The sequence below is a fragment of the Syngnathus typhle genome, linkage group LG3 (genome assembly GCF_033458585.1).
Source record: "Syngnathus typhle isolate RoL2023-S1 ecotype Sweden linkage group LG3, RoL_Styp_1.0, whole genome shotgun sequence".
NCBI lineage: Eukaryota > Metazoa > Chordata > Actinopteri > Syngnathiformes > Syngnathidae > Syngnathus > Syngnathus typhle.
In genome coordinates, this window is record NC_083740.1 from 24102551 (window position 1) to 24126606 (window position 24056).

The 24056-nt window shown below is 43.6% G+C and overlaps 1 protein-coding gene across 6 annotated transcripts in view; it reads left to right on the plus strand.

Moving 5' to 3' along the window:
• The window catches only part of LOC133151703 (N-acetylgalactosaminyltransferase 7-like), a 256760-nt gene that overhangs the window by 170465 nt on the left and 62239 nt on the right, over nucleotides 1-24056 (plus strand). For all 6 annotated transcript variants that reach the window (XM_061274943.1, XM_061274945.1, XM_061274948.1 and 3 more), the window contains 2 exons: nucleotides 17129-17231; nucleotides 17316-17414. In XM_061274943.1, coding sequence (XP_061130927.1) covers nucleotides 17129-17231; nucleotides 17316-17414 — 202 coding nt within the window. Of the gene's footprint in view, nucleotides 1-17128; nucleotides 17232-17315; nucleotides 17415-24056 lie in introns of those variants that run through there.

Consider the following 24056-nt stretch of genomic DNA (forward strand, 5'->3'; position numbering starts at 1 on the left):
AACAATAAGTAACTTGTCCTAAACACTAAAACAAATGTTAAGTAAATGTAAGGTAACTGGTATGCAGTTCCTTAAACAAACATTGAGTAAATATAGGATAACTTGTACGCAACTACTTCAAACTGTGTTTAACACTTAACAAAGAAAAACAGTTCTGATCAACAATAATCTATGAACCAAACCTACAGTTAACTAAAAGGAATGAAGTTTCTTTCAACCAAATAGGAACATTTTGCCTATGCAAATAAGCTCTGCTCATTTTTAGTGAAGGCCTCTTACAGGAACAAAAACACACAGCTAACATAAGGACAGGAAGGATACATATGGCTGACAGGGATCAAAAGACATCCCTGTCACTAAAGAGGAAGAACGTAGATAAAAGGAAAGCCATAAACTCGTAAAGACAAGGCCTACAGGTCTGGCAGGCCAAGGCTTCACTTAAATTATTCCAACATTTCGCTCATGTTTATCACACATTTGCTCAATTTTTACATTACCAAAAACAACCACTTCTCTTGATTTTCAGTTGTCGGATCACAAGTATGCGCACAAATATTTCCACCAAAGAGGATAAATGTTGCGACATTATTATTCGGAAACACACAGATCTGGGAAAAAGTCTGTAAACTCAAGTGCAAAAACTGCATCATCATCATCGTTATCATCAACATGCTGCCGTTCAGACATTAGGCATACCCGGGCCATCTCGTCGTCCATGGGCGAGATTGCTGTAGTGATAAGACGATTAAACAGAGCACGGAGACATGGACTACAACAACATCCACACAAGGTGAGTATAGCAGTAATTGAGGACACAAGGGCTTTATACTTCCCAAAAGCAGTCATCCACTTGTGCTCTTTCATCCTCGTGTTGAGGTTGCAATCACCTTCGTCAGGCTCCCATCAGGGGCGGTGTCATTCTGGATGAAGGTGCAGCATCGTTCCCTGAACATTGCGCAAACCCTTCCTTTCCCAGACAACAACATAACAAGAGCATTGCGGTTCTGGATTGACATTAGGGAAGGCGTGGCTAGCTGTTCGTGCACTGCCTCAAGTCCCGCTTGTGTCCGTTTGCCCAATTTCTGCATGTTGCAATGGATGTAATTTATCCTGTCAACGTTCTTGTTCATCGTCCACCAGCAGCAAATGGAGGACTCCCATCCCGCTTCAATTTGGTCAATTAATTCTTATTAATCAGGAACTCCTCTGGGGACTTTAATTGCATCAATTTCAGTCAGATCATCGCCGCCTCTCAAATTTAAAGATATTATGTTTTTGTTTTTTCCAGCTTTTTCCCAGATCTTGGCATGTCGATACATATACAATTTTGGTTGACTACTTTCTCTAAAAGCAATGGTTTCTTTTCTTTTTTCTCTTTTTTGTTTCTTTCAACGGATATTATATAGAACACTCTGTCGCACATTTCACAATCAGTAAACAAACTATCCACATTCATTTTCGATATATTGATTCCATTCTTTAACATCTACAGCAGTTGTTGACAAACTATTATTTCTTTACATAACCTTTCTGCCACTGTTAAGGCATTCAGTGTCTATTTTGAAGCCAATTCAATCCATTTTTAGAATGCATCTATTATGACCAGGCATTATAACCCTGTGGATTGTGTTTAGCACATGTCAAACAAGCTCTACAATTTTTTTCTTTATATAAACGTTTTGAATATGAATCAAATTCATATGTTGTATAAAGCTGACTGAACTGCCCTTCCATCCCCCCTGTTGAGCCAGGTGTCAACGGCACGTGACAACACCATGGCTCAATACAGCTGCCCATTTGTATCGTTACTTTTCCTTTCTCAACGTAACAACCCAATCCACCAATCGAATAAAAATTTTTTAAAAATCAACAAAATAACTGCTGGTAAAGTAATATAATAGTTAACTGTTGTAGTTTCTTAACTTTAACTAACTCAATCGCTCTCTTATTCTCAAATTTTAAATTTAGCTTTGAAATGTCGTTATTTCATAATTGTTCATCATCCAATTCTAGAAAGAAAGTCCTTTCCATCTCTCAAATTTTGTTTAATCAAGGCAAGGCATCAAAGGAGTGTGGACCAGTTTCTGCCCATAAACAAATTGCTCGCTTTTTTATTTTTCCTTCCTATCTTAACAAAATCGGTTTTGTTTTGCAGTGCAAATCAGATAGACTACAGATAAATAAATTCTTTAGTGCACCTATATTAGCGAATTTCATCCTTTTAACACATAACACAACACGCAGACAACACAAAAACAGCAGAGACACAGCTCACAAACAATACCAACAAACAACGCTGCGCAAACGCCATCCTCTTTTTTGACATTTTCGTTGTACTTTTTCTCTTTTCTTATTTTTTTTTTCTTTCCTCAGTGCCTTTTATCCTTCGTGCAACTATTGTCACACCTTCCCTAGGCATCACCCTGCTTCAATATCACTTGCCACCACGCACTCAGCACACCCCTGGAGTGGGTACGACCCCACTCCGCGCGCAGCCACAGCAAGGGAAGCAAGAGAGGGGGGGGGGGCGGCATTTTCATACTGATTTATCCCAGCCTGGCCAGTACTGGGACCACCAATGCCGTCGTCCCCCATCCCCCGCCAACCCAGCAAACAGCTACCCGCAGAGTCCAGAGCCCCACACCTACATCAGTCTCCCCCACAATCAAATTACAATATCAATCACCACAGGAGCCGGCTCCTACACCCTTTTCACACCACAATACCACACTCCCCCCTCCACATACTCCAGGCTGTTAGGATCCTGAACTCGCTCCCCCGTTCTGCGTAGCGTCCTGTACTTTTACTGTCTGAACTGTCTGAATGCACACTGGCTCTTATTATTTATTATTTGTTATTACTCTTATTTATTGTTTGTGCCTTTTTGTTTATGATGTTTTTTACTTTTGCGCTATGCTTGCTGGCTCCGTTATTTATTGTGTTATCTGTTTATTTATTATTTATTCATCAGTCTTACTATTGATTTTTTGAATTTTTGCCTTCTTGTTTTTATATTGTGTCGCGTACATGTATGTCTATCGTGTTATGTGTCTCGTCACCGTGGGATAGAGAAAAACGTAATTTCGGTCTCTTTGTGTGTTGTGACATGTGGAGAGATTGACAATAAAGCTGACTTTGACTTTGACTTGACTTTGACAGTCCAGTCTAAGTGGAGACAATGGAAGGCAGGAAGGCACAGGTGAGACACCGTAGGAAAAAGCTCCAGCAGTCCTCCCACTAACCAATTACAACAAACAACAAAAGCAAAAATCACTTATTTCTGTTTGGGAGGATCACAACAGCCAAACGTTACAAATGACAAACCACAAGACGCAGGTTTTGGAACCACATTGACGACCGCCAAACGCAAATGCCGGGTCAAGGACTGTTCTTCGTCTGTTCTTTGCAACTCTTGTCAAAAGCAACCTTTATTTTTCTTTTGTTTGTATTTGTTTTTTTTATGTTTTTTTTTTCCTTTCTAGCATCTAACTTACTCAAAATCATTCTTCCTTCAAAGTCGCTCAACTACTTGTCCATAGCAGTCTCCAACAACTTCAACCATTCAACCTGTATTTTCCCTTCAGTCGGGCATTCAGTCATCAATGCTCATTTGCATCTCACACACAGTCTCCAAAAAGGAGTCTTTCCATTACATTGGTCCCAATTCATCCAAGCTCTCCACACAACATTCATATACCATTTCCAACTCAAGGTTCCCGATAGAACAATCCACCCATCCAAAAAAAATCCACACAAAAAAAAACTGCTTGCAAATTAATCAGAATTTTCTCTTTGTTTTCATATTCAAAGAACTCAATCTCTCAGATTTAGCTTACATATTGTACATATACATTTGTATAATCTTACAACAGAACCAATCAATAATTTCCCTTAAATGTAGCATGCAATGTCTCTGTACTAGCATGAGCGGTCAAAAAGGGGGGGGGGAGCTTGACATGTTGAAAATTTGGCTTTTCCTCTGCCTCTTCCTCCACCCTTTGATGGGTACTGTTTTGCACGACAACACTCTTTTGACCAGTGTCCACGTTTCCCACAGTTCCAACAGTTGTCAGAACCTGATGGGGGTTTTGAATTATATGGAGGCCTGCAACTTTGTTGGCCTCTACCTCTTCCTCTGGCCCGCTGGGACCCATGGAAGAAGACTGTTGTATCTTCATCTAGGTCATCATCATCATCATCGTTGCCTAGATGAAATACATCAGAACTTTTGCCTCTTTTGATCACCTTTTCAGCATGTCTGGCTCATTGCATAGTTGTTGTCACACTTGCAACATCTACTTCCACCAAATGTTTCCTCACCCAGTTGCCGATTTCAGGGCGGAAATTAGTAAGGAGTGAATTTTTAAGCTGTTGCTGATAAGCAATCTCAGCTGCATCATTGAATGGGATGCCAAATCTTAAGCGAAAATCATCAGTATCTTCCCCAGGCTTCTGTTTAATTCCTGCCAAATGACCGTAATTCGCTCGTCTTCGAAATATAGTTCCCACTCTTTGCACAAGATCATTCCATTGTGCTGCATACTCCCCTACCAATTGATTTCCCTCACCGGGCTAGGGAAAGGGCCCTTGATTATTTCTACCTGTATAATGACCTCTAACCTTTGCCCAGTCTTTCCCCAAAGAAGACATTGCAGCTTCTCCTGCCTCATGCCCATTCAGCCTATAGGAATGTATGATTCCAGCCATGTCTTCTGCCCATTTATCTGGGTCTTCAGCAACAGGGGTAACCCCTTCAACTGCTTTTCTTGCCTCTTCCAAAGTCCATGGCCAAAAAACATACGTATGTGGAGGTTGGCCTTCCCCTACAATAGGGTTTGGCACCTGTATCATTGGGCACACATCAACATTGTCCAAATTTTGGGAAAACCTAGCAGCAGTGGTCAAACTTCTTGTTTGTACAGGACTTCTAGCAATGTGACCCTGGCTTTTTTCTCTGTTATATGGCGGAGGGTGCAGGTCTGTTAAACCTGGATACAAGTTTTGCATACAAGCAGAAGATCCCTCTTGCTCCGCTTGAGCTGCATTTCCAGCTGCGGCTGGAGCCGTGGCCGGGACAGTGCGCCTGCACACTGTGGCCTCATTGTCTTCCGGCCTGACAAACATAGACGCAGCCTCATCACTCTTCAACTTTCTATCTCTTGTCTTTTGGATTTGTTCTCTTCTCTCTTGTGAAGCATTCAACCACATTCTAGCACAAATCAATTCTTTCTCTTTACTTTTCTTTTTCAGTCCCTTTGACTTCCTATTCACACTCTCCTCCAAAACATCAACCACTATCTTCCAGACTTCCACTTTCAACTTTGCTTCTACTCCATACTTTTTCTTCCACTTTGGCATGTATTGCATACAATTAAGAAATTTACTCGCCATGTACTTCTCATCTCCTTCAAGAGCTAGGGATTTACCGGTTTTGTTTCCCATCTTAATTTGGTATTTTAGGTGTATACAATTTTTTATTTCTTTTTTTTTTCTTTTCTTTGAGGATCCTCAATGCAGGTTTAAATTGACCTTCCACCAAATTCTCTTTGCAGTCAATTTATCCTACCAGTCGCACACTCAACCACACAGATTTCTTATCCCTGCCTACGCGAAGTCCTCTTTTAAAAATAAAAGAGCTGCTTCATCCGGATGGGGGACTCTACAACACCCCTTCCTTCCCTGGGAACTGAAGACAACTGTCCAGTTACCCAGCCCTGCCAACGCGAAGTTGTCCCCTTAGAACAGTGGTTGTCAAATGAGGGTACACGGAGGTACGTGAGATTTTACAAAAATATATAAAACAGTTTGAAAACCACTGCTCCAGAAGAGCCACTTCATCCGGAGGGGGACTCTACAACACCCCCTCCTTCCACAAGACTTCTTATCTTCTGTCTTGCCTATTTTTATTCCTGTGCACTTTTACTTTTACGCGTTTCACAACCACACAATTTTTAATTTACCTGACCCCTGGTCCGTTGCATTGCCGGAGCCCCGTCAATCCACCTCTGGCAGACGAAGGCTGACCTAAGATGCTGGCCCAGCGAAGAAATTCTCTTCCCAGGACTTTCTTTTCTAGGTCCCCCTAAAGGACGCTGGCTTGTCGACAATGCAGCACATCCTCCTCCGTCAGCCAGATGGCGGGTATGAGGGTCCCGGGTTTCGGCACCAAAATGTTAGGGTGGTGCTCACTCTAACTTATTTCGCAAGAACCACACAGGAGTCAAGCAAGTCATTTTAGACACCTGCAGGCAGAGAGTTCACTTGTCGCTGTGCTTACAGCGATGGTCGAATGAAGTCTGACTCAGGCCTCCTCAGGTGCTTATTTATTGAGAGAAACAGAGTGGGGTTGAAAGTGGGGGTGTGTGAACACCCAGGATAAGGTGAAGACGGTCCCCTGCTGATCAAAGCATAGCAGGGGACCTTTTACGACGTTCTGTAAACAAAGCCATTTTGATTGCTTCCTCTGCAGCTAGTCAATAAGTTGAAAAGATCTTACCACTTTGGTCAACTACTTTTGTCTAGACAGGACAAGCTAGTTAAATTATTACAGGTTACATTCAGAGACAAATACTCGATGCCGACTCATCTTTCTGGCGAGATCACAAGTCCTCGCTATGTTTCTCTTTGTGATCTCCGATTGCCTCATCCTAACATCATTGGAGCCGACGTGTATCACTATGTCCGGGTAGCTAGTGTTGATGGAACTACGCTGTTGACTAGACCTATTGCGAGTCAGCTCCCTAAGATTAGCTTCTATGTCGGGTGCTCTGCCCCCAGGAATACACATTACCGTGGCTGGATTTTTCAGCGTAATATTCCGGGTAATGGAGTCACCTATGACCAAAGTGCGAAGGCCAGTAGACCGAGATGACTTTGGACGGCTATGCGTCTTACCTGGCTCATCGCGATTAGCAAGCCGCTTGAGGCTAATGCTAACTGGGCTAGCGGGCTGACTACAGCCCGCGTCTGTATCCACCACATCTACAGTTATCGCGCAATTCTGCTCTAACTGGCGGACACGTCCCTCTAGCAGGGACAACCTCTCTAAGAGAAGGGTGCAGTTGGTGCACGAAGCCGCACAAACCTCTTGATCCGCAGCCATACTTTGCGTCCGATGATCGACGGCAGACAAACGGCCACGAAGCCTCCGCTCTCCCAGGCACTCCGGCTGTGAAAAACAAGTTCGACAGTGTAATAAATGATTCAAACTTACTTTAGAGTCAGGGAGATGAGTTCCACGCTGGAGAAAACAAGATCGTCCAAGCCTGAAAAGTATTGGGAGCCTGAGCTGAGAAGGAAGAGGGCGTACGGCAGAGAACCCAGAAGTCAAAGTTAAAGAAACCAAATCGCTTTGATGAGATGGGTCTGTAGAGATGTTACTTGCACATTTACTGGTCCTGGAGAGGTCTTGGATAGAGGTTGGTCCCTGTCAGGTTTATTTTGATGACTGAATAACTATTAAGAGAAGAGCAACAGCAAACAAACCACAAGTGAGACAGAATATTAGGTCTTTTCTCGCGAGGAGTGTAGTACAGATAGCTTAATACAATCTCTACACACACTAAATATCTGTAGGCACTCCCGCTCTTTTTATTTGGATTTGCCCTACCCACAGTGTGAGACAAGCCCCTAAAGAAAGGAGGGGGAAAGCATGTGGGCTTTGCCTCGTAAGGAAAAATCACTAGGTGTTTACATACTAATAAAGACATCTGGGAAGAGGAGTTTGAGTGGACTGGATACAGAAGAGAAAACCTTTGACCTCAAGTAAAAACATAGCAAGGGAAGTTTTACGACATTGTGTAGGATGCAACAAACTAAGTTATTTATTACTGGTTATATACATTCCAACCTAATCCTACGATCAAGATAGTTAGGAAACCCTGACTTTAATGGTCACTTGGAGGTTCATCTGGGGTGCAAGACAGCAATGAGGCATGTTGTCTAACAAAGTGGTCTTTGTTAGAAAGGAACTGTCCTTCTGTGGTACATCATAAAAACAGCAAGGCCAAACAGCAAGCATATATTGCAGTAATATTGCGGTAAGGCATTGATTAGAGAACGCATGATAACATATATATACATTTTTCTAACAGTCCCGATTATCTTTTCCGCAGTCCTGATTGTCCGTTGCAGTCTGTGCTTGTCTTGTTTGGTGGCCGATCCAAACCAGACAGTAATGGAGGTGCAGAGGATAGACTGGGTGATGGCAGTATGTGGGAAGTTGAACTTACTGAGCTGTCTCAGAAAGTACAGCCTCTGCTGGGCCTTCTTCCGGGCAGAGTCTATGTGGCCGGTCCATTTCAGGTCCCAAGAGATTGTGGATCCCAGGAACTTGGAAGTGTCTGTGAAGGAAATAGCATTAGTGAAGATAGTGAGAGGTGGAAGTGGTCAAGGGTCTCTCCTGAAGTCCACTGTCATCTCCACGGTCTTGAGTGGGTTCAGGTTTTGGTTGCACCAGTGGACCAGCCGCTCCACCTCCCGTCTGTACACAGTCTCGTCACCATCCCGGATCAGTCCGTTGAGAGTGGTGTCATCCGCATACTTCAGGAACTTCACAGAAGAGTCGCCTGAGGAGCAATCATTGGTCTAGAGAGAGGAGAGCAGTGGGGAGAGGACGCACCCTTGGGGGACGCCAGTGTTGGTGGTCCGGGTGTCTGATGTGACGGTCCCCAGCCTCACATGCTGTCTCCTGTTGGTCAGGAAGCTGGGATCCACTGACAGGTGGAGGCAGGCACCGCAGGCTGGATGAGCTTCTGGTGGAGGTCAGGAGCGATGGTGTTGAACGCCGCGCTGAAGTCCACAAACAGGATTTCGGCATACGTCCCTGGGATGTCTAGGTGTTGCAGGATGCAGTGCAGTCCCATGTTGACCGCATCATCCACCGACCTATTTGCCCGGTAGGCAAACTGCAGGGGGTCGAGCAGGGCCCGTAATGTCCTTCAGGTTGTTCGACACCAACCTCTCAAAGGATTTCATGACCACAGATGAAAGAAGAAATAGCTAACTCTATTCGTCATCATCGGTTTAAAGTCCGCTTTCCAGGTGCCGCTGGGTTGGACTGGATTCTCAATATGGCTTTCTTCCACCAGGAACGGTCCATGGCCATCTCGTTGGGGATGCAGATTGCCTTCATATCGGTTGCCACAGTTGTCTGCCAGGTCTTTTTAGGCCGGCCGCTGGGTCTTGTTCCCTCTACGTTATACGACATGACTTTCTTCACCCAGTCGTTCTCGTCCTTCCTCACTACATGTCCGTACCATCGCAGTCTGCCTCTCCTCACCGCATGGCCTCCACTCCCATCTTCTTTCTCAGCTCTGCACTGGTCTTTTCCTCCCTCATTGACACCCCACACATCCATCTGATCATCCTCATTTCTGCTCTGTTTAGTTTGTCTTCATGTTCTGTTTTCAGGGACCATGCCTCACTTCCGTACGTCAATACCACTTCTGACGCAGGCTGAGTACACTTGGCCTCTCATCTTCAGGAATGGGGCCTTAGCTGTTAAGAAAGGCATGAGTTCCCTGAATTTCTTCCACCTGCTTCCTACCCTTGTGGTCACTGCTAGGTCCACCCCTCCATCAGCGTTAAGCATGTCTCCAAGGTAGCAGAAGTGTCCACCACCTCGTACATCTCCCCATCTACTACGAGCCCCTCTTGCTCAGCTGGGTCTGCTTGGGCGACTTCTCCCCTGCACCGCTTGCATTGGAAGGTCTCACTTGCAGCTAGTAGGCTGCCTTTTACTCCGCTGCATCTCCGGTGTACTCATCTCTGACAACCCTTGCACCGGACAGAGTTAGCTTTCACTCCCTTCCCGCAAACTCCACATGGCCATGCTCCTGACTGCGGTATCACTCCCATGCCAGCACCACAGACCATGACCTTTGATTTTGCCGCATTCACCTTCATTCCACTCACTTCCAGACATGTCTTTCAGGCCGCTAGCTTCCTAGCTAGGTCTTCTCGACTGTGAGCCATCAATACCAGGCCATCCGCGTAGAGCAGCTCCCATGGTAGTCCACCCCTCACTTCCCTCGATACCACATCCATCACGATAGCAAACAGTAATGGGCTGAGCACTGATCCCTGGTGCACCTCTACCCTTACTTCAAACCCATTACTGTCGCCAGCTACTGTTCTAACAGCTGTGCATGCTCTGCAGTAGAGAGCCATCACAGCCTTAACCAGTCGCTCTTCCACGGCCGACTTCCTTAAAGCCCACCTCACCACCTCCCTTGGCATCTTGTCGAACGCTTTTTCCAGGTCAACAAAAGCGAAGTACAACCTCTTCCTCTTCTCCTCTTTCATCTGTCGGGTGACAAAAATTGCGTCTGTTGTACCTTTACCAGGCATGAAGCCATACTGCATCTCGTCCACCTCTACCCGTGACCCCACCCTCCTTTCCAACACCCTCTCTAACAGCTTCATTCCATGCTCCAGCAACTTTGTTGCCCTGTATAACCCGCATGCGAGTGGGTCCCCCTTCCCTTTGAATAGAGGCACCAGGACACTTTTTGTCCAGTCTTCCGGAATATGCCCCTGAGCGATGACACTGTTACACAGGTCATTTGTGTATGCCTTTAGCATCTCTGCCACCACTCCAGATGGTCCAGCTGCCTTTCCATCCTTCATGGCCTTCATGGCTTTCCCCACTTCTGTTCGCGTGATCGGGCAACATTCACCCTCCACTTCGTCGCATCCCACCTCTCCATTCCAGTCATTCTCCAAATTCAGCAGCTTCTCCATGTACCTTCGCCATACTTCCTTCACTCCTCTGTTGTCTGTCACGATGTTGCCATCCTCATCCTTCACACAGTTTGCACTGGTCACATCACGCCTCTCCTTAACCGTTTGCTTCACTATCTTGAAGAAGCTCTTTTGTCCTCTCTCACTCTCCAATTCACTTGCAAATTCTTTCCTCTTGGTCTCTTGGGCCTCCCACACTGCTGTCCATGACACCCTCTTTGCCTCTACATACCGCGCTCGGTCTGCCTCCCTTTTAGATTTCTTCCATACTTTATGGCACCTCCTCTTCTCATTCACCGCTCTTTCGACTGTCATTTCACCACCATGTCTCTCTTTGTCTTGCTTTACCCTTTGACCATCCGCACACCTCCTCTGTAGCTTCAAGCAGAGCCTTCTTCATTGCCTGCCACTTGCCATCCACACCACCCGACTCCATCATCTCCTCCACTTCTTCTGCTATTTGCTCAATGTTTTCCCTAAACTCGTTTTTATTCCCTGCGCTATGTAGCTTCCACACCTTCAATTTGGGAGGATGCTTCTTAGCCCCCACCTTCTTGCCCCCACCTCTCCTGTGTTTGTCTAGCCATACAGAGAATATTTTGGAACAAAAACGTTTTTACAGTCGGATGCCCTTCCTGACACCAACCCAAGGGGAAATTGATTTTCTGTAGGGGTTGACTCCCTTAGCCCATTCCTCTCCCGAGGAGCCCACTAGGCAGTGGTACTATTTAACTCATAGTTGAGGGCTGGTTCATGGGCACCAGGGCGTGGTGGGCCTGCGTGCCGCACGTCTAGGGGCCAAACCTCCTCCGAGTCCCTTGTAGTTTAGCCTGGGTCCGTGTTGTACCCAGTTACCATGTGTTGCCGCGTGGAGGCACTACATAGGGCTTGGTGTTAGAGAGGCTATGTACTGGAAAGGAGAGACTTACGCACTTAGCTCTCCCGTTTGCATACTGCTAGCCAGCGGTGAGGGTTGACAGTGAGAAGTGACATGCACTGGGCACTCCACCAACACACTAGACCAGGGGTGGGCAAACTACGGCCCGCAGGCCACATCCGGCCCACGGGACCGTTTAATCCGGCCCGCCAACCCTGAACAAATTGTATTATTAACCTTTTTTTTTGTTGGTCATTTTGCCTGCAATGACTGCGTTTCCCCAGTAGATGGGGAAGCCCTCGCCTGCGCATTTACTACCGGAAGCCGTGTCAGAAAGCTTGGTGCACACTCACAAGTGCGTATACGTACTCAGTGGTACGGACATGGCACACTCGTGCTCTATTTGTATCGGTCCCGAATTTAGAGCGTGGGCTGTGACAACAGCATTCTTGTAATTCGCGCGCTGAGCTTTCAGATGCAGTTTTGCGCTAAAGCCACCCACAAACCTTCCCCTGGAATCCTTCCATTAAAATGAGTCGCCCAAGGAAAAGCAAGGTGGACACAGTGCCGAGCGTTTAAAAGAGAGTGGCCAATTTGGCTCGACGTACGCGACGTGACGTTCAGCCACATGAACGTCAACATCAACCCGTCGCAGATCGAGGTAAACGGACCAACACTTCGGATCTCGCCTAAGAATTGCCAGAACAAATTTTACTCCAGACTATGACGCACTAGCAAAAAAGGGAGACCAACAACACTGTTCCCACTGAAAATGAAGGTGAGGCTCTCAAGTTTGTTGTAAAAAAATGCATTTTGAATATGAGTTGTACACATAGCAGAGATTGAAACTAGCGACCATTTTCATTTTCAAACAATGCAATTGATGCACCACCTGTTTGCGACTCATCTTAACCTGTAAAGTTCTTAAGGCTTACTTTAAGGAAGTGTTTCCCGTTTCCTCACCTGTTACCAGGTATTTGCGAGTTAAAACTCTGCTCTGATTTTCAGATACCCCTCACCGTGTTGCCGTTTTGATTACTTTATTTGGGTGTATGCTTTCACGGATTCTTCAAGATGATATATTTGGTCAGAATGTTTGCCGTTTGATGTGATCTCATAAAATAAACATCTTTCATTTATCTGATCTGCAGGCACTGAAGTGATGGAGACTGTTATTCATAATAATCGTATTTTGTGAGAATCTCTGATAGCAGTTTTTTAGTGAATTATTATTATTATTTTTTTAATGCTGTTAACTGCATTTGTTTTCAAAAAACTTGTTTGGAATATCCATGCTTTACTACCTACCAAAATCTTTTATGCAATGACCTTTACAGGTCGCTTATATTACTTCACACAAACACTACGTCCATCTGCTCCTGGTTCGGCCCTCCGGTCCAAATTTAGAACCCAGTTCGGCCCGCGAGTCAAAAAGTTTGCCCACCCCTGCACTAGACGCATCACAACAACCCGACTTGGTCTTATGAAGTCAGACACACTTATGAAGCCAGACACACTATTGACAGTAACAAACACTCCCGGAATATTCATTGACTTGAAAAAAGCTTTTTTTACCATGGATCTCAATATTTTAGCCAATAAACCAGAACAATTTGGTATTAGAGGATTTGCTTTGAACTGGGTCAAAAGTTATTTAAGTAACAGAAGTTTGTGAAAATCTTCAGGTTTAAACATTTTCTAAATATTTCCGAGATATGCACATTAGCATTTGAACAATGTTATGTACCGTTTTTTTCCGTGTATAGTGCGCAAAATTTAACTAATTTATTGTCCTAAAATCTGGGGTGCGCATTATACATGGGTACAAAAATATTTATTTATTTTTTTTTTTTAATTTTATTAATTTTATTTTTTTTAAGTCCCAATGATCGTCACACACGCAGGGAGGCAATGGGTCCCATTTTTATAGTCTTTGGTATGGTCTTAACTAGGCTGGATGTAATTTCTTTTGTTGGCGTTGATTTCTCCGACTGCCCGTAAACGCACCACCGCGCTCCGTGCGGACGTGAAAAAGGCGGCTCTGTATGGGAGAGACGTTGAAGAGGAATAAAAACACCCTTGGAAACCAAAACTTGCCCCTCGTCGTGACTCGGAGCCGCAACAAATGTTTCGGATTTGTGTAGGGTACATTGTGACAGACAGCAAACGAGCAGGTGATCAAGCAAGCGTCTGATACGAGAGCATTGCGCTCGCATGGAGCGTGTTTGAAGTGAACAGCAGAGAAGAAAGGAACAAGGCAAAGTGTTGTGAAATAAAATGCACAGAACGGATGCGCAAGACACGTCAGCTATATAAAGAGCGAGAGTTGTTTTCTTCCTATTAGTTTCAATTCACAGTTTAATTAGCAGTTTCAATCAGCAAATAACAAAATGCGGAGCTGCGGATTTTTACTTATCGTGGGGGTTCTTCAAACCAATTATCGGCAATAAATGAGGGATCACTGTCTTGTTTGCATTTAAAGAGACCGCACCAAAACAACTTCCTCTGAGCCGCTCCTCAGAACAAGGGGAAAAGAGGGTCTTGTGATGCTGTGATGACAACAAATTCGGACAAAAACTTTGCTGTTCCACTTTATATAGACCACAACTCAATGAGTAGAATGTAAAAAGGATTAATAGCCATAATACGCCAACTTCAAATCACAGATACTCTAATTCTAGGATCTTGTAGATGATCAAATTGCTGAAATTATGTTCAAAGAGCGGCAAAACCCCTTTTCTAAAAACATTCAAAAGCATTTTCACCAACAACACAGTGGTTACAAACTCAGGGATAATGAGGGTAAATTTACTGTACCCAAATACAGGTTATCAATGACCAGCTTTTGGATCTTCATTGCAGGTGTTAAACTCTGGAATAATCCGAGTCCTATTCTTGAAACAATGTTCAAGCACGATGACGTTTGGAAGATCAATTTAACAGGAATTAAATGCCAACTTTGAAAAATACAGAACTATCTTTAGACATTGGACAACCTTATCGTCACTGCAATATCAAAAATGTGGATCAAACGTGGATCAAAGAAATTACAGAGTGTTGCGTTTTGTTCAAGATGTCCGTCGTTGAGCAAGAAAACAAAGATGTGGAGTAATAGTTGGTTCTTTATTTGCAAGATCTTGGGTTGCTTCACGGCAGTCAGTACAAGTGCACTTCAGCAGATGAAAACAACAACTCATAGTTCCGGTCATAATGCTTTTATAGTGTCAACAGGCAGGAATAAGGAAGAGGAGAACAAAAAGGGAGGACACAATGAGGGAAAAACATATTCTCATAAGGCAGGCACTTGCTATCTTATCACCTGAATGTTTTGTATCAATGTGTCATTAAGTTAATAAGCTTTGCCTTATGTGTAATGAAAAAGTTACCAAGCTCTGTGTGCTGTGTCAGTGTTCTGATTAAATAACCGTGTATAAAGTACTAGGAGTATTCACACATTGATTGACATGATAAAATGTATAAACTAGTAGGAATATATACACATTGATTGACATGATAAGTAAGACAGTACAACAATATAAAAAGTATATAAGTTTGTCTAAACTAACAAAAATATGTTGTTGCTCTCCAAGAGTCAACAAGTTCACAGATGCAAGAGCAACAAAACAGGTGGTGGACCTAAATCTATATCAAAAAGACTGTTTTGACACACTACTGAGTATGTCAATGATGATTGAAAATGTATTTGAGTTTGTCACAGCCGAAATCAGTCTTTTTCTATCTGTGACTATGAAATCAAATGACAGATGTTCTGTATTGAAGAAGAAAATCAACAGCCAAACTGGGGACACACACACAAAATCTATTCAGACTTGGACAAAATAGCTTTGGGCTTAAAAGACTGTTGATATTTGAACACACACTACCAGTGGCTGGTGCCAATTACCGGAACAGAAATCTCTTTACAATGTCTACAATACAGGATGGTGCCTATGCTACTGATGTGAGCAATTGTTGTTACAAAACTCTTCAATACTGTCGTCAAACGCCGATACCAAAATACATAAACAATATTGTGGAATGTTGAATAATACATGAACGAGTTGCAGTCTTGAGGGCGGATTGGGAGCAGATTTCATAGCGGCAGGAACAGGCACTTCCCCAACTGTATCATAAGCTATGGAACTCCTAAGCTGGGTTAGTGAAATCGACCAGATCAGACTCGTCGTTGACCCTCATGGGCTTGCACTTGTAAAATAAGTTGAAAGGAACGATGCCTGGCGCCTTTAGAAATGAGGGACTTACAGCCTTGGAAAGCAACCTGAGGGCTGTGAGCAGAGAGGCCAGATGATGGAAACGCTCCATCTTGAGATGTCTGAACTCAATAAGAAAATGATCAAGCAACCAGGCCAGCACGGGAGACAATTAGCTCCTCCCATGTCCCAAAAACATGCTTGGTAGGATGATTGAGCACTCCAAATTGACCCTAGGTGTGTGTGTGAATGCCGGTGGTTGTTCGTGTCTGTCTGCCCTGCTATTGGCTGGCAACCAGTTCAGGGTGTCCCCTGCCTACTGCTCGATGACTTCTGGGATAGGCTCCAGCATGCCCGCGAACCACGTGGGTACAAGCAGGATGGATGGATGAATGGATGGATGGAATTGGGTTTGATTGATTGATTGATTGATTGAGCGATACTTTATTGATCGGGGGGAGGGGGGAATTCAGGTTCCTAGCAGCAGTCATACCACAAAGCGGGTGTATAAAAGACACACAAATGATAGCACAACTCAATAGGCTCTTATAAAAGGCTGCGACACACAACGGCACCACAAAGAAAGCCAATAAGTGGGAAAGTTAAAAGCCATCAAAGCAACAAGACAAGAACAAAGGAAAAAAGTAACAGCGGGCCAGCTGGTGAGAGGCCATACAAAAACATACAAAAAAGCCTCCACGGGGTCCATAAACAGGTGTAAGGGCAGTCAAGTCCAATGGTGCCCAATGGACCGTGGTTGTGAATCGTTAAAACATCACAAAAAAGGCAAGAATCAATAATGTCTGTGTGAAAGAGTGAGGGACAGCTCTTACTAAAGCAAGTCTGACTAGGGAGGGGCAGTCCCTATGTGTAACTGGCCAGTCCACAGTGTTAAGGTGTGACGACATGAGTAAATAAGTAATTAAAATTAAAGATTTTCCTTCAGCAGAAGTTCAGACAATGACAAACTGTAATGCTTTCATCCTTATACGCTGCAAAAATGCATCATTAATCACGGTTTCCCATCAAAAACGAATACTTGAGCCTTAGTAAACACCGTGAAATAAAATCTGGAATTCTGAACTGTTGTCTCATATTCATCTTTCGATCTGAAACCCAAATGTCTTCAGTATGAACGTGAAAAAAGGAAGTCTATTATGCACCCAAACACAATATGACAAGAATAATCCTCCTCTAAATTGTGACAGTCAATGAGTAATGGAATCATTTTAAATTCCAAGTTAAGAGGCCATGAATTAAAATATGTAATTTTGCTTTCAATATTTCTTTTTCTCAGGCAAGAACATCGTTGCAAGAGCTTCAAATGGTTCATGGAGGAAATAGCTTATGACATCCCATTACACTATCCCCTGCCTGCAAAAAATATTGAATGGGGAGAGGTGAGTAAATGAAACAGCACATCAGACAAATACGGTTCATGAGCATTAAGTCAAACTTATTTACATGCATGTGTTTGTGGTAAGATTCGTGGCTTTGAGACGGGTTACTGTATTGACAGTATGGGACATACAAATGGAGGCAATATTGAAACTGGACCATGCCACAGAATGGGCGGCAATCAGGTAAGTAAAACATCACAGTAGTTCAAAATCATGCTGTCTATTTATGCCCTGTAGTCAATATTCATGAAATTAAAAATCCACATTTGGTCACGTTTGCAATCATGCTCCCGCACCACCAGACTCTCAAACAGCTTCATACTCCAGGCTGTTAGGATCCTGAACTCGCTTCCCCGTTCTGCGTAGCGTCCTGTACTTTTACTGTCTGTATGCACACTGGCTCTTATTTGTTGTGTTATCTGTTTATTTATTATTTATTATTACTCTTATTATTTATTGTTTGTGCCTTCTTGTTTTTTATATTGCGTCGTTTACTTGTATGTCTATCGTGTAATATGTCTTGTCACCGTGGGATAGAGAAAACGTAATTTCGATCTCTTTGTGTGTCTCGGCATGTGAAGACGTTGACAATAAAGCAGACTTTGACTTTGACAATGCAATCATTCTAAAATAAACAAGTCATCTATTAACAAGAGACAAAGGCAAAAATCTTAAAGCAAGACCTTCTTTTTTTCCAACCCCTTACAAAATATAATCTGTCACTGACGAACCTTTATTTATTGCAAAAAAAGGCAAAACCTGTATGTTTTGCCACATATTTTTTTATTCAAAATACCACCTTGCTTGCTTTCAGAAAGAAAAAACTAGAGCTGCAAGCAGCTATTAACGGCCTTCGCGGCACTGGCAATGCTGCAGTACTGTACTGCCACTTTGGCATACTGGCACACTGGAATTGGCCTTTTTGGAATATGAAGTGCAGCAGAATTAAATATTCTTTGATAAAATAAGGTATTGATGGCAAAATACGCGATCGGCTGGCAACCGGTTTAGGGTGTCCCCTGCCTACTGCCCAATGACTAGTGGGATAGACTCCAGCACGCCCACGACCCCCGTGGGGACAAGCGGTATAGAGGATGGATGGATGGATGGATGGATGGATGGATGGATGGACGGACGGCAAAATACGAGGCAACTTTTCAAAGCAAAATTGAAATGGCCCACTTTTAGTTGAATTTCAAGTAGGGTTCCAAAGATTTTTTTGTATGTCGTGGTCTTTAGGCCTCCACGTTTTAGTAGATCTTGATGAAACGTTCAACTAGGGTCATTTTATTAAAAATTTCAAAATGGTGCATATAAGCAATTTAAAAACACCTCCGCACGGTTTCACACACATGCACGCACACACACACACACACACACACACGCACACACACACATACACGCACGCACTATATAGACAGTAGAAACTCAGAACTCAACGCTAATTTGTTCTGGAAGTAGTGTCGAGAAGAAGCGAAGCAGTTGAGTATGGAAGCAATTTGTCTAATTTTGTCTATAACAGTCCATCCATCCATCCATCCATCCAACCATTTTCTATACCCTTTGTCCCCACGGGGGTCGCAGGGGTGCTGAAGCCTATCCCAGCAGTCATCGGGCAGTAGGCGGGGGACACCCTGAACCAGTTGCCAGCCAATCGCTGGGCACACAGAGACGAACAACCATCTGCACTCACACAGAGGGCCAATTTGGAGTGCTCAATTGGCCTGCAAGAATGTTTTTGGGATGTGGGAGGAAACCTGAATACCCGGAGAAAACCCACGCGGGCACGGGGAGAACATGCAAACTCCACACAGGGAGGGCCAGAGATGGAATCAAACCCACACCCTCTTAGTAACTGTGAGGTTAACGTGCTAACTAGTGCGCCACCGTGCTGCATAAAACAGTACATAAAACCACAAAACAACGAAAATACAACGAAGGCTTGGAGCACAGCATTGGATGCATTGGCAGCTTCATTTCAACTAATTCATAACTACCTACATTTAAAAGACAAAAAATGAGCTTGGAATAAACATGAAAAATAACACTATTTAAACACAAAATGTGCTTACCTTTGGTAGAAGTCCTAGAAATAATGTCCCAAAAATGTATCAATGTGAACGAAGAGATGGCTATTGTTATAGGTCTCTTTTTACACAGTTGTAAGCGCGTGAGCTTGTCAGTGCTGATCGCTGCCCTTGTTAAGGGCTGATTAGGGTGATTATTTAAACCCCGCAAGCCCGTCAATCTGTGGTTCGTCTGCCTCGATACACCTACCTGCCACCTGGTTCTGCTATGCCACCTGATTTCCATTTGCCTGATCTGCTGTGTAGTGCGATGCAATGTTCCCTCTAATTTTTCAAGTGTCTGTGCAAACACACACGCTCCCTGTGCACACTGTGGACCATTGTGTGCAACACCAGATTAAATAACTAAATGAATGACTGAACAAACAAATAAATAAATAGATGAATAAATGAATAAATGAATGAATGAATGAATGAATGAATGAATGAATGAATGAATGAATGAATGAATGAATGAATGAAATATTGTCAACAAGAACTTTAACATACTCAGGGTCGGAATTTGTTTTGTGTGACAGCTCATTCCTTTTCTGTCGGTCTTTTGCGCTCTCCCACAATAATGTACCGATCCCCTGTCCCATCTTGAGTCTTTGTACAATTCCAACAGCTTTCAAATGTTATTTCTGCTAAATGTGACGCTTGAGGTAGCCAAACTTCCATTCAGTCCATATTTTTCCCTCCGTAAACTCGCCCGCCACTTTGGCATCACTACATGTTTTGCATAGTAGACCATTCTCACTCAAAAAAGAGAAAATCACACCCAGCTTCACCGTTTGTTCTTTTATTTGCACACACTCCGACAACCGTTCCATCTTAAAAGAACCGCGGCATCTCTTATTTGCAGTACTTTGGCTTGACGAGTGGATGCGTCGCTGCTCGTTCGGTTTGCCATGATAAGGGGTAAGCTAACTTAGCATTTGCATCTCTTGACTCCGCCGCAGTGTTGTTAGTCAAAGTCAAAGTCTGGTAGCGTGTAACTCCTGCTTATTTGCATGTAATCAAATATCAACAGTCTTCTAAACCCAAAGCTATTTTGTCCAAGTCTGAATAGATTTTTTATGTGTGTCCCCAGTTTGGCTATCAATTTTCTTCTTCAATACAGAACTTCTGTAGGGTGCGTGTGTCATTTTACTTCATAGTCACAGATAGAAAAAGACTGATTTCGGCTGTGACAAACTCACATACATTTTCAATCATCATTGACACACTCAGTAGTGCAGGGGTCACCAACCTTTCTTAAACCGAGAGCTACTTCCTGGGTACTGATTAAGGCAAAGGGCAACCAGACACTTCTGAAATAGCCAATTTGGTCAATTTGGCTTTCACTATGTGTTATTATTGTCATTTGCAACTCACATTAAGTGTGATTTTAACAAGAATAGCAAAAATACAGTAAAACCTTGGTTTTTGACCACAATCCGTTCCAGAAGGCGGTTCGAGAAGCAAATCGGTCGAATTCCGAATCTATTTTTCCCATTACAAATAATTGAAAAACGTTTTATCCGTTTCAAGACATAAAACCCCCGCCGTTTTTAAGCATTTTTTCATTTGCGCATATTTGTCCGATGGCGCAACTGCAGCGCACCGCCGAACGCGTAACCGTAGCGCGTCGCCCACCGCGCAACTGCACCGCGCTGGTCGCATTATTGTGACAGAGTCTAGTCGCTGAAGTTTAGAAATATTTTTAAAGTCCTGATTTACTTTCCAAAATGTAAGTGGACCTAAGTGCGCAGGGAGCTTAATTTTGTCCGATCGCGCAACTGCAGCGCACCGCCGAACGCGCAACAGTAGCGCGTCGCGACTTATATGTGTAATTATTCACAAATTTTTACTTGATCATTAACACATTACTGACTTAATAGTATAGTTGATCACTTCCCATGTTATTTTCACTTTAAACCGCATGAGGGCACACTGTGGCTGTGGAATAATTGGAGCCTCACTGACAATGAGTTCCATTCACTGACTTCCGGAGTCAGGAGATTTTATGATTTGGAATTTGACACAGATGGTTCGATAAACTTGTTATTTACGTCAGAGGTACTCAACCACCGGGCTGCGGAAAAGGTTCCGGTCCGTTGATCACTTGGTACCGGGCCGCCAAACCACGCAGGGAAAAAAATAAAATAAAATTTATTGACGATCAATTAATTCAGGTGAAGACGCTTGTCCCGGTCACGTGACAAGTTTCCCTGGTCGAGCCCGCAAAGCCAGCAAAAATTAATAAGATTTTATTCTGAAAAACATAACAAGATTGGTGATTTTCTCCCAATTACATCCGTCGGTTCAGGTTAAGACGCTCGTCTCGGTCACGTGACGTCACCTCAGTCGAGCCCGCGAAGCAAGCAAAAATGAGCAAAAAAACGGATGCGCAAGACACGTCAGTTATATAAAGAGCAAGACTTCAGTTCTCTCCCTATTAGTTTCAATTCACAGTTTAATTAGCAGTTTCAATCAGCAAGTAACAAAATGCGTATTACAGGTAATATTTTATTTCACAACACTTTGCCTTGTTCCTTTCGTCTCTGCTGTTCACTTCAAACACGCTCCATACGAACACAATGCTCTTGTATCAGACGCTTGCTCGATCACCTGCTCGTTTGCTGTCACAATGTACCCTACACAAATCCGAAACATTTGTTGCGGCTCCGAGTCACGTCGAGGGGCAAGTTTTGGTTTCCAAGGGTGTTTTTATTCCTCTTCAACGTCTCTCCCATACAGAGCCGCCTTTTTCACATGTCCGCACGCCTTTTTCACATGTCCGCACTGATCGCGGTGGTCCCTTTACGGGCAGTCGGAGAAATCAACGCCAACAAAAAAAAATACATCCAGCCTAGTTAAGACCATACCAAAGACTATAAAAATGGGACCCATTGCCTCCCTGCGTGTGTGACGATCATTGGGACTTAAAAAAATTGGGTGCGTGTTATACATGGGTACAGGCTTTTTTCCAGCATCAACATGCCATTTTTAGGGTGCATATTATACATGGGGGCGCATTATACACGGAAAAAAAGTACCAAGTGACCCGCGGACCGGTAACATTCCACGGCCCGGTGGTTTGGGAGCCCTAGTTTATATTACATATATTTGATACATCTAGTCTGACATCAACGGCGCACGTAGTTCCGGAGTCAACAGCTATGTTTTTTCTTTCTTTTATGTGACACAAGACGAAGATTCCGATGGATTTAATGATTTGGAGTGACACGGATGGTTTGTTAAATTGTTGTTTATATTATTGTTATTTGATATATAGTTTATATATAGTTATGTATATGGGCCTGTGGAATAATTTGAACTGCAACTGACGACAAGTCCGACGTTAGCGGTGCGCCGCACACGCGCCGTTGTTTACATAAACTACGAATAATTCGATGGATTTAGAGATTTGGAGTGATACAGATGGTTTGATAAAATTGTTGTTTATATTATAGTTATTTTATATATAGTTTAAATATCATTATATGGGCCTGTGGAATAATTTGAACTGCAACTGACGACGAGTCTGACGTCAGCGGTGCGCCGCACATGCGCCGTTGTTGACATAAAGGATGAAGAATCTGATCGATGGAATTAATGATTTAGAGTGACACAGATGGTTTGATAAAATTGTTGTTCATATTGTGGAATAATTTGAACTGCAACTGACGACGAGTCGGATGTCAGTGGCACGCTGTACGTGTGGCCTTGTTTACATAAAGGACGAAGAATTTGAACGATAGATTCATTGATTTGTAGTGTCACAGATGGTTTGATAAAATTGTTGTTTATATTATAGTTATTTGACATATACACTGCTCAAAAAAATTAAAGGAACACTTTGAAAACACATGAAAATTTTTGGGGGGGATATCTATACTGTTATGGACAGTTTGATGCCTCAGGAACAAAAGGATGCCACATCTTTTGATGGAAATAAAGGTTTTCAGCCTACAGATGGCTCAGTATATACACACCCCAAAAATCAGAGTGAAAAAATGATATGGCAGGCTTGTCCATTTTTGCCTAAATTCAATTTCTGCAACTCAAAATTCTTTTCAATATCTTGTGTTGCCCCCACGAGCTTGTATGCATGCTTGAGAGCGTCGCGGCATGCTCCTAATGAGACGACGGATGGTGTCTTGTGAGATGTCCTCCCAGATCTGTCTAAGGGCATCAGTGAGCTCCTGTAAAGTCTGAGGAGCAACCTGGCGGCGTATGATGGACCGAAACATTATGTCCCAGAGGTGTTCTATCGGGTTTAGATCAGGTGATCGTGAGGGCCATTCAATTGTGTCAATTCCTTCATCCTCCAGATACTGTCTGCATACTCTTGCCACAATACGTTGGGCATTGTTGTGGATCAGGAGGAACCCAGGACCAACTGCACCAGCTGAATATGGGTGCAAGGATTTCATCCCGATACCTAATGGCAGTCAGACTGCCGTTCTCTAGCCTGTAGAGATCTGTTCGTCCCTCCATGGAAATGCCTCCCCAGACCATCACTGACCCAACACCAAACCGGTCATGCTGAATGATGTTGTAGGCAGCATACCAGTTTCCTTGTTTTCTCCAGACCCTTTCACGTCTATCACAGGTGCTCAGGGTAAACCTGCTCTCATCTGAGTTCAACATCTACATACCTACGTATACATATATATATATATATATACTATATATATAAGGCGGCTCAGTGGGACACTGGGTAGCACGTCCGCCTCACAGTTAGGAGGGTGCGAGTTCGATTCCCCCTCCT